General features: G+C 49.0%; 6 protein-coding genes across 8 annotated transcripts; 2 read left to right on the forward strand and 4 right to left on the reverse strand.

Moving 5' to 3' along the window:
- Positions 1-847: 847 nt before the first annotated feature.
- On the forward strand, positions 848-12,562 carry LOC120894318 (transcription factor grauzone-like). Its single transcript, XM_040296834.1, has 4 exons — positions 848-1,064; positions 1,127-2,564; positions 10,949-11,076; positions 11,151-12,562. Exons 1-4 carry the CDS (start codon positions 948-950, stop codon positions 12,495-12,497), a joined length of 3,030 nt encoding a protein of 1,009 aa, XP_040152768.1. The 5' UTR covers positions 848-947; the 3' UTR covers positions 12,498-12,562.
- On the reverse strand, positions 2,646-4,893 carry LOC120898741. Its single transcript, XM_040304985.1, has 2 exons — positions 3,711-4,893; positions 2,646-3,638 (listed from the first exon to the last, which is right to left on the reverse strand). Exons 1-2 carry the CDS (start codon positions 3,982-3,984, stop codon positions 2,899-2,901), a joined length of 1,014 nt encoding a protein of 337 aa, XP_040160919.1. The 5' UTR covers positions 3,985-4,893; the 3' UTR covers positions 2,646-2,898.
- On the reverse strand, positions 4,916-6,816 carry LOC120898742. Of its 2 annotated transcripts, none has more exons than XM_040304987.1 (3): positions 6,590-6,816; positions 5,063-6,513; positions 4,916-4,995 (listed from the first exon to the last, which is right to left on the reverse strand). In XM_040304987.1, the coding sequence occupies exon 2, from the start codon at positions 6,481-6,483 to the stop codon at positions 5,791-5,793; it is 693 nt and encodes a 230-aa protein (XP_040160921.1). In that variant the 5' UTR covers positions 6,484-6,513; positions 6,590-6,816; the 3' UTR covers positions 4,916-4,995; positions 5,063-5,790. The 2 variants fall into 2 exon arrangements, with proteins under 2 accessions (XP_040160921.1, XP_040160920.1); XM_040304986.1 differs by having other exon boundaries at positions 5,063-6,521.
- Positions 7,031-8,323, reverse strand: LOC120898744. The gene is made up of 2 exons (XM_040304991.1): positions 8,014-8,323; positions 7,031-7,946 (listed from the first exon to the last, which is right to left on the reverse strand). Exons 1-2 carry the CDS (start codon positions 8,129-8,131, stop codon positions 7,462-7,464), a joined length of 603 nt encoding a protein of 200 aa, XP_040160925.1. The 5' UTR covers positions 8,132-8,323; the 3' UTR covers positions 7,031-7,461.
- Positions 9,066-10,856, reverse strand: LOC120898743. Of its 2 annotated transcripts, XM_040304990.1 has the most exons (3): positions 10,440-10,856; positions 10,026-10,369; positions 9,066-9,742 (listed from the first exon to the last, which is right to left on the reverse strand). In XM_040304990.1, exons 1-3 carry the CDS (start codon positions 10,549-10,551, stop codon positions 9,680-9,682), a joined length of 519 nt encoding a protein of 172 aa, XP_040160924.1. In that variant the 5' UTR covers positions 10,552-10,856; the 3' UTR covers positions 9,066-9,679. The 2 variants fall into 2 exon arrangements, with proteins under 2 accessions (XP_040160924.1, XP_040160923.1); XM_040304989.1 differs by having other exon boundaries at positions 9,066-10,369; positions 10,440-10,853.
- A 124-nt stretch (positions 12,563-12,686) lies between the features above and the next one.
- Positions 12,687-14,586, forward strand: LOC120898738 (transcription factor grauzone-like). The gene is made up of 2 exons (XM_040304983.1): positions 12,687-12,901; positions 13,001-14,586. Exons 1-2 carry the CDS (start codon positions 12,752-12,754, stop codon positions 14,501-14,503), a joined length of 1,653 nt encoding a protein of 550 aa, XP_040160917.1. The 5' UTR covers positions 12,687-12,751; the 3' UTR covers positions 14,504-14,586.
- Positions 14,587-14,665: the final 79 nt, after the last annotated feature.

The following is a 14,665-nucleotide window of genomic DNA, read 5'->3' on the forward strand; positions in this document are numbered from 1 at the left end:
TTGAACGTGTAAAAGATACTGCAATCGAAACTTGGAAAATAAATAAACTAATAAAATTTTACCAAAAACAAGTGCAAACTCGTATGTTCGATTATCCGGCATAAAAGCCCCGGATAATCGAATCAGCGCTGTCACAGTGTTGATTAGTGATGTGCTCTCTGGAGCGCACCCACGACTCCGATCTGACTCCGACTATTGTTAGTTCGATTTCGACTCCGGCAAAATGGAACCACTAGATCCGTCCGGAGATGGAGTCTTTTGGAGTCGTCCGGAGTCATTTCGAGTCGTTCGGAGTTTGGAGTTTGGAGTAGTTCGGAGTCGTTCAGAGTCGTCTGAGTCGTCCGGAGTCATCCGAAATCGTCCGGAGTCATCCAGAGTCGTTCGGAGTCATTTGGAGTCGGAGTCGTCCGGAGTCGTTCGGAGTAGTTCGGAGTAATTCGGAGTCATTCAAAGTCGTCTGAGTGATCCGCAGTCGTCAGGAGTCGGCCAGAATCGATCAGAGTCGGGGTCATTCGAACTCGTCTAAAGTCGATCGGAGTCGACAGGAATCAGAGTTGGACGGAGTCAACAGAAGCCGTGTGCTTTAATGTGCTTGTGGTCAGATATTTCCTATCATTGTGTTTTTTTGTAACTTTGCGCGTGCACTTTATATACAGACCTTTGTTTCGAAGTCCGGCTCCGAACGACTCCAAAAGACTCCGATCGACTCCAAACGACTCCAAACGACTCCGGGCGATTCCGAACGACTCCGAACGACTCCGGATAATGCAGAGCGGACCTACCTTCCGGAGTCGATTCCGAATTTATCAGAGTCGGATCAGAGTCGTCTCCGTATATTTGCCAACTTTCCCATCACTAGTGTTGATGCCATTTGTTTACAAAAAAAGACGCGCTGCGAATGCGAAAATGTGTTTCGTGCTCGCTCCAAAATAAATTCACATTTTACAATGAAAAATGAACCCCAAACGTGTCGCTTGTGCTTGCGCAGTTCGTTCCGTGGTCGCAAAATTGCCATCTCGAACGGAGACTTTCAACAGAAGCTAAAAGCTGTGTTTTCGTTCGATGTAAGCAAATCGAAAGGGAGTTAACCGTTTGCAGGTGCTTTAATTAATTGGTTTGCTTGTAGATTGCGCCAGCTGAAAATCTCCCGGCCGATGCATGCCGTGGATGCCGAGAAACGGTCGAACAGTTCTACGAGTACAGTGAGAAAGTTCGAGCCAACCAGGACAGTCTGCAAGCTTCGATTACCGCCGCTGGAGCTGATCCTGACGGGAAGGTGAAGAAAGAATCGCCAGCGAAAGTCGCTTCCGAAGCGAATGTACACACAGACCCTGCCGACAGCATCGTGCAGGTTGAGAAATATCATATTGAGCTGCTGAAGGTAGAACCATGCCTTCCCGCGGCGAAACAGACAAGTGATCAGCACGATGAACCGGTTGTGGAGTATTTGTCGGAAAGTTTAGTCAAAGCAGAATCGAACGATAGTTTAAATTATGACGATGATAACGGTGACGTGCTAGAAGACACTGAACCAGTACGGGAAGAGCCCACGACCGACGAAGACAAAGGCAAACAGAACAACACACCACAGCGGCGCAAGAGGGAAAACCGGCCCCGGGAGGAGGATGAAGAGCTGCTGCGCAAACATTTCCATCTGGGGTGTGAAAAGTGCCCCTTCAAGGCGGAAACGGTGGCGGCACTGTTTCACCATTACCGCCTGGACCACCAAACACCCGGCTACGTCGAGTGTTGCAATCGCAAGTTTTTCCGGCGCGCACGGCTCCTCGAGCATCTGGGCGCACACTTGGGATCGATCGTGTGCGACGTGTGCGGCAAAGTGTTCCGGAACGTGTGCTCGCTCAATCTGCACAAGCTGGACCACGAGCAGCCGAAGCACGCGCGGCAGTACAAGTGCGAGCGGTGCAACTATTCCTTCCACAAGCTGTACCACCTGAAACAGCACCAGAAGCGCCACGAGCGGTTACGGTGCACCGTCTGCGATAAGGTGCTGGCCGGCGAGCAGGGGCTGAAGACGCACATGCAGAAAGTGCACGGCACGGACAACACACAGATCTGCCCCACCTGTGGCAAGGAGTTCCGCTGCCTGCTGGCCATGAAGCGGCATATCCGGGCGCACCTGGGCATCGTGACGGTCGAGCGGGTGCAGTGCGACCAGTGCGCGAAGTGGTTCGACAGCAAGCTGAACCTGCGCAACCATATCAAGGGCGTGCACGATGGGGCCGGCCCGATCCAGTGCGACGAGTGTCAGCACGTCAGCCCGAACCGGCGGGCACTGACGAACCATAAGCTGCGGACGCACGGCCGCAAGCAGACGTTTGAGTGCGAGCACTGCGGGAAGAAGCTGAACACGAAGCTCACGCTAAAGGAGCACATGGCCACGCATACGAACATTCCGCTCTACTCGTGCGAGTTCTGCGGCATCACGTTCAATTCCAACGCGAACAAGTACGTGCACCGGAAGAGCAAACATCCGCAGGAATGGGAAGCGATGATGCAGCAAAAGCTCATGCAGCGAATGGGTCCAGCTGCAATATTGTCGGAATAGAGGCAACGGTTTTATATATATTAAATGGTTAATAAAGAGTGTTTAGCATTTGGAATAAGCTCACTCCTCATCATGATCGTCGTTTTGCTGGAAAACTTGCTGTACCTAATGTTTATTTTACACTTTTTGATGAGCGAAAAACAAAAAGTCAACACGTCTTGACGCCTTGTTTGGGATGTGTTTTCGTGTTCGATTTGTATTTTTAATCGATGTCATAAAAATTCAGAACTTAAATTGCTGAACTTCCTTGAAAAACCGTTGAATTCAATGTTGCATTTCAAAGAAATGTTCCAATACTTTACCTACCCTCTGTAATGTATGTCACTGCATGCTTACAGTACTTCGTACTCTTGAACCTGTGTGGAGTCAGGACGGCTGTTCGGTCGGTTAGCGAGCGTCACATTCTTTCGCTTCACGTGCAACCGATCCTTCGCATGGGGTAGCTTTTTCAAAAAGAACTTCGCCACAAACGCATCTGTAATGGCAATGAAGCGATTGCTTCCCAGCGCGGTAAACAGCTTCATGATGTGCGTTTGGGCGCTCATGGGTATTTTCGTTTCACCCGGTTTGCCTCGCCCCTTCCAGCTGCACAGTGGGAGAAACTCGCGCCTGAACACCAGATCCATCGCTTCCACCAGCCGACCGTTCGGTTCCTCGCCCAGTATCTTCTTGTTCAGCCAGTTTGTGAGATTGCTCTGGTACGTGCTGTCTGTGGCGAGCCTGTAGTCCAGCTCGTTCAGCTGCTCCTCGTTAGCAACTGGATCGAACTCGAACGGGGGCTCGCCTGCATCTGCACCGGCCGCATTTTCGCCCAGCGCAACGGCATCCTTCACCTGCTCGAGTGTGGCCAGCGTTGTGCCGAGCTTTTTCTCCACCCGCAGCACGCGGATCGAAACGTCCTCCACCTCCTTCTGGATGTGGTCCATCTTGCGGTGCAGCTGCCCGATTTGACCCGACATGGAAGAGAGTATCTTCAGCACGTCCCCGATCGTGGCGTCGCCGGTATCCTCGAACGGATCTTCATCGTCGCACGTCATCATTAGTTCGTTTGCCTCTTTGCCCTGCATTTCAACTGAAAGGGATACAAGCGCAGCGCTAGTCAATGCACGATTCGTCAACATTGTGTTTGTTCGCTTTCACCTACGTTCCATCTGGATGAGCCTCTGTTCCGCTTCGTACTCTTGCTCGAATTTGCTTTCCAGCAGCTCACGAATTTTGTAGATTTTCCCCGTTTTGTCACGCGCCGTAGCCATGTTTTGCGAGGCCATGATAGATTGTTGGCATAAAAATACTGCAACAACAGACCAGCGTTCACTGCTTGCTAGCGTCTTTTCGAGAATAAACAAATCGCCTAGCCCGTTGACAGTTCCATGAAGTTTGTCAAAAAGCAGCGCACTCACACACACACGCACTCGCATGCACCCATCTTCAGATGGCTACACACATACACATGTAAGCTTTGCGCGCTTCAAACCGTCTGTTTCGGCGAAAGAAGTACGGGCTGTTCCGAATTGGCTAAAAGTGTTCCGGAAATTCCATGTTCGATGAGTTCAGTAAATTATACCTTTTTTCTACTTATTTCATTTGTTGTCTTTCATTCTAACAAATTATTCATTTTGTCTGTAAGCAAAATTAATCATATCGGCACCTAACTAAAAATATACAACGAACATGATCTCATAACGTGGTTCATAGGGGGTTTTCCCCTAAGCATTCTCAAATATCCTACAGTTGTCACTAACCCGACTCACTGTTGTCGGTTCCGCTCGACATTGGATCGAAATTTGCTGAGCTCCAGCAAGGTGTTGCAGGACAGTCGTATCAGGTTGCTTTTTCACATGCAACCGGCAGCCCTTTCTTTGATTGCGTTGTAAGTGCACTCGATTCTTTGCATATGGCAGTTTCTTCTGGAAGAACTTGGCCACAAACGCATCCGTGATGGTGGTAAACCGATTACTTCCCACCACCCTAAACAGTTCCATAATGTTTCGCTGAGCGCTCATCGGGATTTTGGGCTCGGGTTTGGAGCGCCCCTTCCAGCTACATTTCGGCAGAAAATCCCGCTTAAACACGATCTCCATTGCTTCGTGCAGCCGGTTTTTGGAATCTTCGCTCACTATTTTCACGTTCAGCCATTTGGTAAGATTGCCCTGGTACTCTGCGTCAGCTCCGAGCTTGAAGTCCAGCTCGTTCAGCTCCTCCTCGTTGCTTACGGCGTTAAACTCGAATCCGGCCAGTTCGGGATCGGAGCTCTTCAGTGCCAGATCGCTAATGCTCACCACGTCCTTCAGCTGTTCGAGCGTGGCCAGCGTTGTGCGCCGAGCTTTCTCCCCGATCGTTGAACAATCTGCCCACGTCAGCGAATGGATCCTGCTCTTCGCAGGTCAGTAACAGTTCGCTGGTGAGTTTCGTTTTTGCTTCCTGTTCGCCTAAAACGTGGTAAAAGGCCGCATCATAAATTTGCCCCAAATTCGTATGCCCGACCGATCAACTTACGCTTTAATCGTAAATAATTTTGTTCTGCTTCAAACTCCTCGTCAAATTTGCTCTCCAGCTTGTCTCGAATTTTGTAAATGTTGCCCGTTTTTTTGTCACGTTGTGTTGCCATGATTTGCCGTTTGTTCCCTTTCTATGTTGAGCAGAGTGTAATCTTTTTATGATATTTTATCGTTCAATTTGTTGAAAGAAATCTGTGCGCGTTCTGTACTCTAGCGTCGCAGTGAATGTAAACAAACTGGTTTCATTTGACAGATGGCGGGTGTTTTTCAAAAGACGCACACGCACACACATGCTTGGTGTGTCGCTACGTGCTGCACACTAGTGATGTGCTCTTTGGAGCGCACCCACGATTTCGATCCGACTCCGGCTATTGTTCGTTCGTGCGGAGTAGTCCGGTTATAAAAGCACGACTCCTGGAGATTCCGGACGATTCCAAACGACTTTGGATAATGCTGGGCGGGCCCTACCTTCCGGAGTCGATTCCGAAATTACTGAATTTGGAACAGGGTCGATCTTCGGATTTTTGCCAACTTTATCCATCACTACTTCACACATCCACATTTATGCTTCTCTTTCTAAAATATTTATGGACCTGAACATTTTTCCTAACATTTGTATTCAAATCCTTATTTATTATTTCGAAGTGATTTTAATTCCTCTTCCAATTACAAGCTACTTGCTTCTGTACATTAAACATTATGCCCCCTCCTATGTTCCAGCTAAATCTACTCCGCGAGCGGATCTGAGTTCGCGTCGCATACTCTGGATTTCTTATTGCATTCATGGGGTCTATAACTTTTCTGGCTGAGTCGCGTCTTGGCATGCGGCAGTTTCTTCTGAAAAAACTTGGCCACAAATGCGGCCGATATAGAAGTGAAGCGACTACTTCCCACCACCCGAAACAGTTCCATGATGTGCGTTTGCGTACACATGGCAATTTTGCGATTCAGTCGCCCCTTCCAGCTGCACAACGGCAGAAACTCGCGCGTGAAAACCACCTCCATCGCTTCATACAGTCGACGGTCGGAATCCGAGTTCAATATCATCGCGTTCAACCAGTTGGTGAGATTCCTCCTGTACGCATTGTCCGTGGCCAGCCTATGGTCGAGATCGTTCAGCTCTTGCTCGTTACTTACGGCACGAAACTCAAACCCGGGCTCTGGGGGAATGACTTCCGTTGCCATGCCTTTAGGCATCAACGTGTCTTTCACCTTTTCCGTCATCGAAAGCGTTGAGTTCAGTTTTGCTTCCAGCTTTAGTACGCGGTGCTTTGCTTCGCTTACTTGCTTTCGGAAGCTGTCCTGCTTCCCAGCAAGCTGCTCGATCTTGCGAGACACAGTGTTCAGCATCTTCATCACGTCCGCGATCGTTGCATTGTCGGGATTAACGTTTGTATCCTCTTCTTCGCAGGTCATCATTTGTTCGATTGCTAACCTTTCTTTTGCTTCCTGTTCCCCTAAAGCAAATCAAATGCTACATAATATACGTTTGTCTCGTTCGAGCGCGCCCGACAGATGAACTTACGTCGCGTTCGTAACAATCTTTGTTCTGCTTCAAACTCCTGGTCGAATTGATCCTCAATCCGTTTACGAAGTAGATAAATTCTGCCAGTCTCTTTATCACGATGGGAAGCCATGGTGGTGTACACTATTTCACTGTTTCAATTTGCTGTAGGAAATCAACGCAGAATCAACGCATCCTCCGTACATTCGTCGTGTTGAATGTAAACAAACTATGTCGTTTGACAGCTCGCAAAGGATGTTCAAAACACTTTCCACACAAACACACACTCACACGTCGCTACATGCTTCACACATGCACATTTATGCTTTTCCCGGAGTTATAATACCTTCATAGAAACGAGCGTAACTAAAAAAATCAAATAAGTGATAGAATAAAACCTTCCACCTCTGATGTTTTACCTGACGCAGTAAACTAGAAATTGAGCCATAAGCATTATCAGTATTTATATTCAATTCCTTATTTATTATTTCGAAACGATTAACAACTTGTCTTTTAATCATAAGCCATATACGAGCCAGTTGCATCTCCTTGCATTGTTTTCGTGCTTCTGTACATACAACAGCAAAAGATTAATTCATACCAAAATCAATCTCCTAAAGACTACATCTACCGACTGAAATCGGTATCCAGAGCGAGCGGATCGGAGTTCTTTTGGCGTCGTCTGCTGGGCAAATTATACGGAGCGGCTCTTCTCACGCTGGGTCGTAGCGTATTGCGCGTTAGTTTCCTTACAAAGAATTTTGCTACAATTTTGTCCGTAATAGTAGTGCAGCGATTACTTCCCACCACCCGAAACAGCTCCACGATGTACCTTTGGTCACATATGGCAATTTTGGGCCCTGATTTGCTTCGTCCCTTCCAGCTACACAACATCAGAAACTCCCGCTCGAAAACCAGATCCAACGCATGCAGCATTCGGCGGAAGGGTTTTGTAAACTTATCTTCGCCTTCAGCCAGTTGGTGAGGTTCCTGCAGAACGCCTCGTCCGTGGCCAGCCTTTGGTCGAGATCGTTCATCTCTTGCTCATTGCTTACGGCACGAAACTCAAACCCGGGCTCTGGGGGATCGTCCTGCTCCGGCGTCCAATATCTAGCCAGCATCTCGTCCTTCACCTTTTCCGTCATCGAAAGCGTTGTGTTCATTTTTGCTTCCAGCTTTAGCACGCGGTGCTTTGCTTCGCACACTTCCTTCTGAAAGGTGTCCTGCTTTCCACAAAGCTGCCCGATCTTGCGAGACACAGTTTTCAGCATCTTCATCACGTCCGCGATCGTTGCACTGTCGGGATTAATGGTTGGATCTTCATCTTCGCAGGTCATCAGTAGTTCGTTTGCTAACCTTTCTTTTGCTTCTTGTTCCCCTAAAACAAATCAAACGATTTACAATTCATTTACCAGACTCGAACGACCATGGGCAGATGAACTTACGCTGCAATCGTATCAATTTTTGTTCTGCTTCGAACTCCGCGTTAAATTTGCTCTCCAGCTTATCTCGAAATCGGTATATTTTGCCGGTATCTTTATCATGTTGTGAATAAGACGCCATGGTGTTACAGACTCACTGTTCAATTTGCTGGAGGAAATCAACGCGCACTCCGTGCATTCGTCGTGTGGAATGTAAACAAACTGTTTTATTTGACAGCTAGCGGAGGCATCTTCATTAGTGATGGGAAAAATGAAGTTTTCGTCGGAATCGATTCCGACTAGCTCCGAAGTTTTCGTCGGAGTTGATTCTGGATAGTAGGTCCTGAATCACTTTCCGGAATCAGAATCAGTCTCGGGTTTGGAATCGGAATCGGGTCCGAGTCTTCTTTGAAATCGGAGTCAGTATCGGCATCGCCATAAGAATAGGCGTTTGGGTCCAATGATGCTACGTATTGATAGCCGCAAATAATAAAATTAGCTTGTGAACTAGTGATGTGCTGTATGGAGCGCACCGACTCCGGCAAAATGGAACCACTAGATCCGCCCGGAGTCGGAGTCGTTCGGAGTCGTCCGGAGTCTTCCGGAATCGACCGAAGTCGCCCGGAGTCGTTCGCAGTCTTCCGGAGTCGTTCGGAGTCGTCCGGAGTCGTTCGGAGTCGTCCGGAGTCGCCGGAGTCGGAGTCGTTCGGAGTCGTCTGGAGTCGCTGGAGTCGGAGTCGTCCGGAGTCGTTCGGAGTCGTCCGGAGTCGTCTGGATTCATTCGGAATCGGCCACAGACGGAGTCATCCGGAGTCGTCTGGAGTCGGCCGGATGAATCCAGACGACTCCGGACGACTCCAAACGACTCCGAACGACTCCGGCAGGCTTCGGACGACTCCGGGCGAATCTAGTGGTTCCATTTTACCGAGTCGGATTCGGACTAACAGTAGTGGGAGTCGGATCGGAGTCGTGGGCGTGCTCCAGAAAGCACATCAAAAGTCACAACGTGATTCACTCATACACATTTATAATTATTTATCCTCATGTTTTGAAAACATTCGTTTTCAGCTCAAGAATTATGGACAACGAATGTTTTTTGTATTCATTTTTTAATAGAGACGTGGCGCCAACTTTTTCATTTATCCCGTTAATAGGACTACGCAACGAAATCACGATCGCTTATCAGTTGAAAAACTGATAATGAACCCATAACGGTCTTTGAACCTGCCCTGTAATTGGCATTAAAATTCTATCTGTGCTGAATCAGTTCCCAGTTTTATTCATTTTTCAAACTGCCCATGTAGCTGTTCCCGATCCGGAACGAAACGTGAACCTGTTCCGGTAGGAATTAGCATAGGAGTTTAAGCTCAATTAGTATTTTGCTTCTTATGTATTAATTCGATACGATATGCTATCATAAACCTTAGACGACCTAACTTGTTCTGCATAGTGCATGAGTAGTCGTAGTGTATGTATACATTGAACGCGCTATATCCGACACGTTCTCCTAAAGAATATTTTACAAATTCTTAGTACTCTATAAGTTGTGTAAAAAGTCTATACCATAAGAAAGGTGCTTGCATCCATCTATGTTCCGGTCCAAACTACTTTACGTCCGGATTTTAGTTTACATAGTCCGGATTTGAGCCTAGTTAGGATTTCCTTTTGCATACACTGCTTCTATAACCTTTCAAGTTGAGCCGCGCTTTGGCGAACGGTAGTTTCTTAATAAAGAACTTGGCCACAAATTCATCTGAAATAGTAATGAACCGATTACTTCCAACCACCCGAAACAATTCCATTATGAACTTTTGGGCACTCATGGATATTCTGAATTGCCCCGGTTTGGCTCGCCCCTTCCAACTACACGACGGCAGAAACTCGCGCTTGAAAACTGCCTCCATCGCTTGATGTAAGCGATGGTTTGGATCCGGGTGTAGTATCTTCGCGTTCAGCCATTTGGTGAGGTTCCTGCTGTACGCTTCGTCCGTGGCCAGCCTGTGGTCTAGATCTTTTAGCTCTGTCTCGTTGCTTACCGCTTGAAACTCAAACCCGGCAACGGGTGTAACGATCTGCTCCGTCGCCTTCTGGAAATCGTCAGACATCAACTCGTCCTTCACCGCTTCAGCCATGTAAAGCACTTCGTTCAGTCTTCTATCCAGCTTCGTCACACGGCTCTTTGTTTCGTCTAGCTGGTGTTGGAATGTATCCTGCTTAAAAGAAAGCTGCTCGATCTGGACCGACAAGGTTCGCAGCACCTTCAATACGTCTGCGGTCGTTGCGTTGCTGGGGTCAGCGAATGGATCTTCATCGTCGCAAGTCAACATTAGTGCGCTTGGTTCTGCTTCTTCAGATGGTTCATTGTTTGCTTGCTTTTCACCTAAAATAGGACCCAATTCACGATGGTTTATGGTTTTGTCTCGTTGCAACTCCCAGCACCACTAACTTACGCTGCAACCGCAACAATCTTTCTTCTTCTTCAAACTTCTTCTCTATCTTCTTTATCAGTGCATCACGAAACTTGTAGATACTGCCGGATCTTTTGTCACGCGATGAGGCCATGCTGTTTTCGAATAATGTCTCAGTTCAGTTCGTTTTAATTTTCACGTGCGTTCGACGCATCCATCGCGATGAAATCAAAACAGCCTGCTGTTTGCCGGCAAATGTTTGTCAAAACTCAGCACACGCACACATATGAAAAAAACGCACATGTTCGGGGTGTGTTATTCCGATTATGAATCGTTCGTTTCTCTAATTGGTGTACATATTTCAATTATTGTATTTGTGTTATTTTTATTTATCAGAAAACGATTTTGTGTACATTGCGCTGTAGAAGATGCTTGATGGATCAGCTGGTTTGGAGCCACTTGACAGCGCGCTCTTGTTTGATAACAAAAGCAAGATTGTTTACGCTGAAAAGAAGCATTCCGCAAAAAGAAGCAGCGCTGAAGATCCGCAGCATTTCGGTACGCAAAAATGAGTGAAAGATGTCGCCTTTGTCTGGGAAGTTTATCGTCCACCGGGCCGAAGTTATCGATACGCGACGCTGAATTTCAAGAGGAGCTAAAAACGGTGTTTCATTTCGATGTAAGTAGATAGAGTACGTACGGCGAAAGTGAACGGGTTTAAACTTGTTACTTGATTCTCCTGTTCCGCTTAAGATAATCCACGATACGGCGCTTCCGGAACACGTGTGCAATGAATGCAGAAGTACCGTGTCTTACTGCCACTCGTACTGCCTACAGGTTCAGGCCAATCAGCTCCAACTGCTCGGGGAGGCGAACGAAAATGTCCTTAAGCCGGTGGAAAATGTTATGGTGGAATTACTAGTCGAAGAGGATGACTGTACCAAGACGGAAAAGCATTTACAGAAGGAAGAGCTGGCTGTGAATCAAGAGGCAACTATGTGTTTGGAGGACCGGGAAGGATTGAGCGTAGACGAGGATTGCGTTCGAGGGAAGAACGATAAACAGCGACGACGAGCGTGCAAAAGTATTAAAAACAAGCCCGATCTACAAAAAGAGACCGAAAATCAGGACACGTCCTCAAAAGAATTATCACAAGCTAAACAGCTAGAGAACGATAAAATCATAACCCAATTCTTCACTCTAGAGTGTGAGATCTGTGCGGCAACGGCGGAAAGCTTCGTCCAGCTGCTGGACCACTACCGAACCGCGCACAAAACGAAAGGTTACGTGCGATGCTGCGGTAAGCAGTTCTTTCGTCGATACATTCTGGTAGATCACATTGCAGCGCACCGCGGCACGATACGGTGCGAAATTTGCCATAAAACGTACAAAACGAAACGCTACCTGGCGCTACACTTTGCCAAAAGTCACAGCGGCGAAACGGATCGACCGTTCAAGTGCGGCAAGTGTCACGTGTCCTACCCGAAGCAGTATTTGCTGCGGGCGCACGAACTGATGCACGTCCAGCAGCAGTGCCATATCTGCGAGAAGGTTCTCTCCAACACTCAGTCGCTGAAGGTGCACATCGCCCAGATGCACGGCGGCGATGGGCATCACATCTGTGACACATGCGGGAAGGTGTTCCGCACCAAACCGGCCATGGAGCGGCACATCAACGAGCATATGGGGGTGGACGTGGTAGAACGGCTGCAGTGCGACCACTGCCAGAAATGGTTCAGCGGGAAGTACAACCTGCGCAAGCACGTGCGCTTTATGCACCTGGAGGGCGGGCAGGTATTTCGGTGCGAGCTATGCCCGCACGAAAGCCCCAATAGTCGGGCACTGGCGAACCACAAGCTGCGAGTGCACGTGGAGGAACGGTTTGAGTGCGAGTACTGTGGCAAGCGGTTCAAACGGCGGCCCAACTTGCGGGAACACATCGCATCGCACACGAACATGCCGCTTTACTCGTGCGAGATATGCCAGAATCGAACGTTCAACTCGAAGGCCAACTACTTTACGCATCGAAAACACAAGCATCCGCAGGAATGGGAGGCTCAGAAGCGGTTGCGGACGGAGCGGGAAATGAGCAAAAATTAATTTATCAATAAAATCGTTTTAATAATTCACAAAGTGTCCGATAAAGACACTGTTCAAAAGGTAAACGCTTAGCAGTTCTCTTTTGTCCAAACAATTGTAACAGTTGTTGGTCATAAATTCAAATGTCCATTACCATTTGCGCAATTTGTTGGTCACTGTGTCGGGCTGACAGCTCGTTGACAGGCTACCACCGTCTACATGGATCTGTTGTGTACGAGCGGAGCGAACAAGAACAACAAACTTACAGCTCCACCATGAACCAAGCCGAACCAGCCGCGGTATCGTCCGAAAACGAAATGGATGAAAAGTGTCGCCTGTGCTTAGAATGTTGCAATTCCACCAACGCGACACCGATCACGGACGGCGAGTTTGGTTCGAAACTACAGAAGGTGTTCAAATTCCCGGTAAGTGGTCCCCTCAGTTCGATTGTTTTGATCTCCGAAGAATGCAGGAGCAGGAACAGGGTCGTGACCTATCACTACTATCGCCGTCACTACTTGCAGATACTGCCGGAAGATACGCTACCGGAACGGGTGTGTCACGAGTGCGTTACGATCGTGTCGGATTTTCACACGTACAGCCAGCGGATTCAGTCCAATCAGGAGCAGCTGCAGACACAGCTGAAGGAGCAAAAGTTTCAACCGTTCGAGGTGGTTAAAATTGAAACGCTAGAAGACGACGATTTCTACGATGCCGAGATGGAGGAAGCGCGTGAACGGCTCGAGGAAGACGCAACGGAACAAACGGTACATGTGAGCGCTACCCGCAAACCAGCCAAACGGGCCCCCAAACCCTCGGACACAGAAGCCGCCGACGTGAGTGACGCGTTGCGCGAGGAAGCGGAAGGGGAGGAGGACGAGGAGATCGATGATGAGGACGATGAAGATTTCGTGCCGAAGGTGGACCCCAAGGACGGTACGCTAAAAGTTCCCGTGCGGCGTCGCCGGCGGCTGGCGCAGGTAAAAGCGCCGCCGAAAAAGCGCACCACCCTGAAGACAGAAAAACAGGTGGAAAAGCTCGAACCGGAAGAGCTGGCGAAGCAGCACGAGGAGGACAGGCGGATACAGGAGTTTTACAAGTTTGAGTGTGAGCATTGCTCACTGCCGATGGACAGCTTCGCCGATCTGCAGGTGCACTATCGGCGAGAGCACAGCACCAAGGGGTACGTGCGCTGCTGCGAGAAGGTATTCTATCGGCGGTTCCAGCTGCTGGACCATATTGCGGCCCACCAGGGCACGATCAAGTGTGAGGTGTGCCAGAAGAGCTACAAGAGCAGCCGCTATCTGGCGCTGCACATGATGAAAAGCCACAGCCGCGAGGAGGACCGGCCGTTCAAGTGCGACAAGTGCCGGCAGTCGTTCCACAAGGAGCACCTGCTGAAGGCGCACCAGGCCAACCATCTGTCGGAGAAGTGCCCGATCTGCGAGAAGGTGGTCTCGTCCAAGTACGCGCTCAAGACGCACGTCGCGCACATGCACGGTAGCGATAGCAACCAGATCTGCGACGTGTGCGGGAAGGAGTTCCGCACCAAGCAGGCGATGGAGCGGCACATCAACGAGCACATGGGGGTGGACGTGGTGCAGAAGGTGCAGTGCAACGTGTGCCAGCGGTGGTTCCACGGGAAGTACAACCTGCGCAAGCACGTGCGCTTCATGCATCTGGAGGGCGGGCAGGTGTTTCGGTGCGACCTGTGCCCGCACGAAAGCCCCAACAGCCGGGCCCTGCTGGACCACAAGAAACGGGTGCACGTGGTGGAGCGGTTCGCGTGTGAGCTGTGCGGCAAGCGGTTCAAGCGGAAGCTGTACCTGAAGGAACACATCGCGTCGCACACCGGCCAGCCGCTGTACGAGTGCGGCATTTGCGATGCCAAGTTTAACTCGAACGCGAACTGCTACAACCACCGGAAGAGCAAACATCCGGAGGAGTGGCAGGCGCGCCGGCAGGCCTTTTTCGAGGCACAGCGTAAAGCGCCAGACAGTGAGCTGAAGAAGGAGGAAGTTGCTTAAAGCGGGAAAGGGCATGCGAGCGAGGGATATGGCAATTATGCTGCATGATAGCATACAATAAACATTACCTTTTTTTTACTGGACGATTTTGTATTTTTAACTGCCCCAAGTACGCTGAAGGATTATTTATACACTTTCTTTTGCGGAATTTTTTTTCATAAA

The sequence above is a fragment of the Anopheles arabiensis genome, chromosome 2 (genome assembly GCF_016920715.1).
Source record: "Anopheles arabiensis isolate DONGOLA chromosome 2, AaraD3, whole genome shotgun sequence".
Classification (NCBI taxonomy): domain Eukaryota; kingdom Metazoa; phylum Arthropoda; class Insecta; order Diptera; family Culicidae; genus Anopheles; species Anopheles arabiensis.

Bases quoted from the DNA above. Each gene is read 5' to 3' on its own strand.
- LOC120898743 (XM_040304989.1), bottom strand. From the start codon at position 10,551: ATGGCCTCATCGCGTGACAAAAGATCCGGCAGTATCTACAAGTTTCGT. The intron at 10,370-10,439 runs GTAAGTTAGTGG...GTCCTATTTTAG, and splicing joins AAGATTGTTGCGGTTGCAGC to GTGAAAAGCAAGCAAACAAT.
- LOC120894318 (XM_040296834.1), top strand. From the start codon at position 948: ATGAAAAATGAACCCCAAACGTGTCGCTTGTGCTTGCGCAGTTCGTTC. The intron at 1,065-1,126 runs GTAAGCAAATCG...GTTTGCTTGTAG, and splicing joins AAGCTGTGTTTTCGTTCGAT to ATTGCGCCAGCTGAAAATCT. The intron at 11,077-11,150 runs GTAAGTAGATAG...GTTCCGCTTAAG, and splicing joins AAACGGTGTTTCATTTCGAT to ATAATCCACGATACGGCGCT.
- LOC120898741 (XM_040304985.1), bottom strand. From the start codon at position 3,984: ATGCGAGTGCGTGTGTGTGTGAGTGCGCTGCTTTTTGACAAACTTCAT. The intron at 3,639-3,710 runs GTAGGTGAAAGC...TATCCCTTTCAG, and splicing joins GAGGCTCATCCAGATGGAAC to TTGAAATGCAGGGCAAAGAG.
- LOC120898742 (XM_040304986.1), bottom strand. From the start codon at position 6,701: ATGGCTTCCCATCGTGATAAAGAGACTGGCAGAATTTATCTACTTCGT. The intron at 6,522-6,589 runs GTAAGTTCATCT...GATTTGCTTTAG, and splicing joins AAGATTGTTACGAACGCGAC to GGGAACAGGAAGCAAAAGAA.
- LOC120898738 (XM_040304983.1), top strand. From the start codon at position 12,752: ATGAACCAAGCCGAACCAGCCGCGGTATCGTCCGAAAACGAAATGGAT. The intron at 12,902-13,000 runs GTAAGTGGTCCC...CACTACTTGCAG, and splicing joins AGAAGGTGTTCAAATTCCCG to ATACTGCCGGAAGATACGCT.
- LOC120898744 (XM_040304991.1), bottom strand. From the start codon at position 8,131: ATGGCGTCTTATTCACAACATGATAAAGATACCGGCAAAATATACCGA. The intron at 7,947-8,013 runs GTAAGTTCATCT...GATTTGTTTTAG, and splicing joins AAAATTGATACGATTGCAGC to GGGAACAAGAAGCAAAAGAA.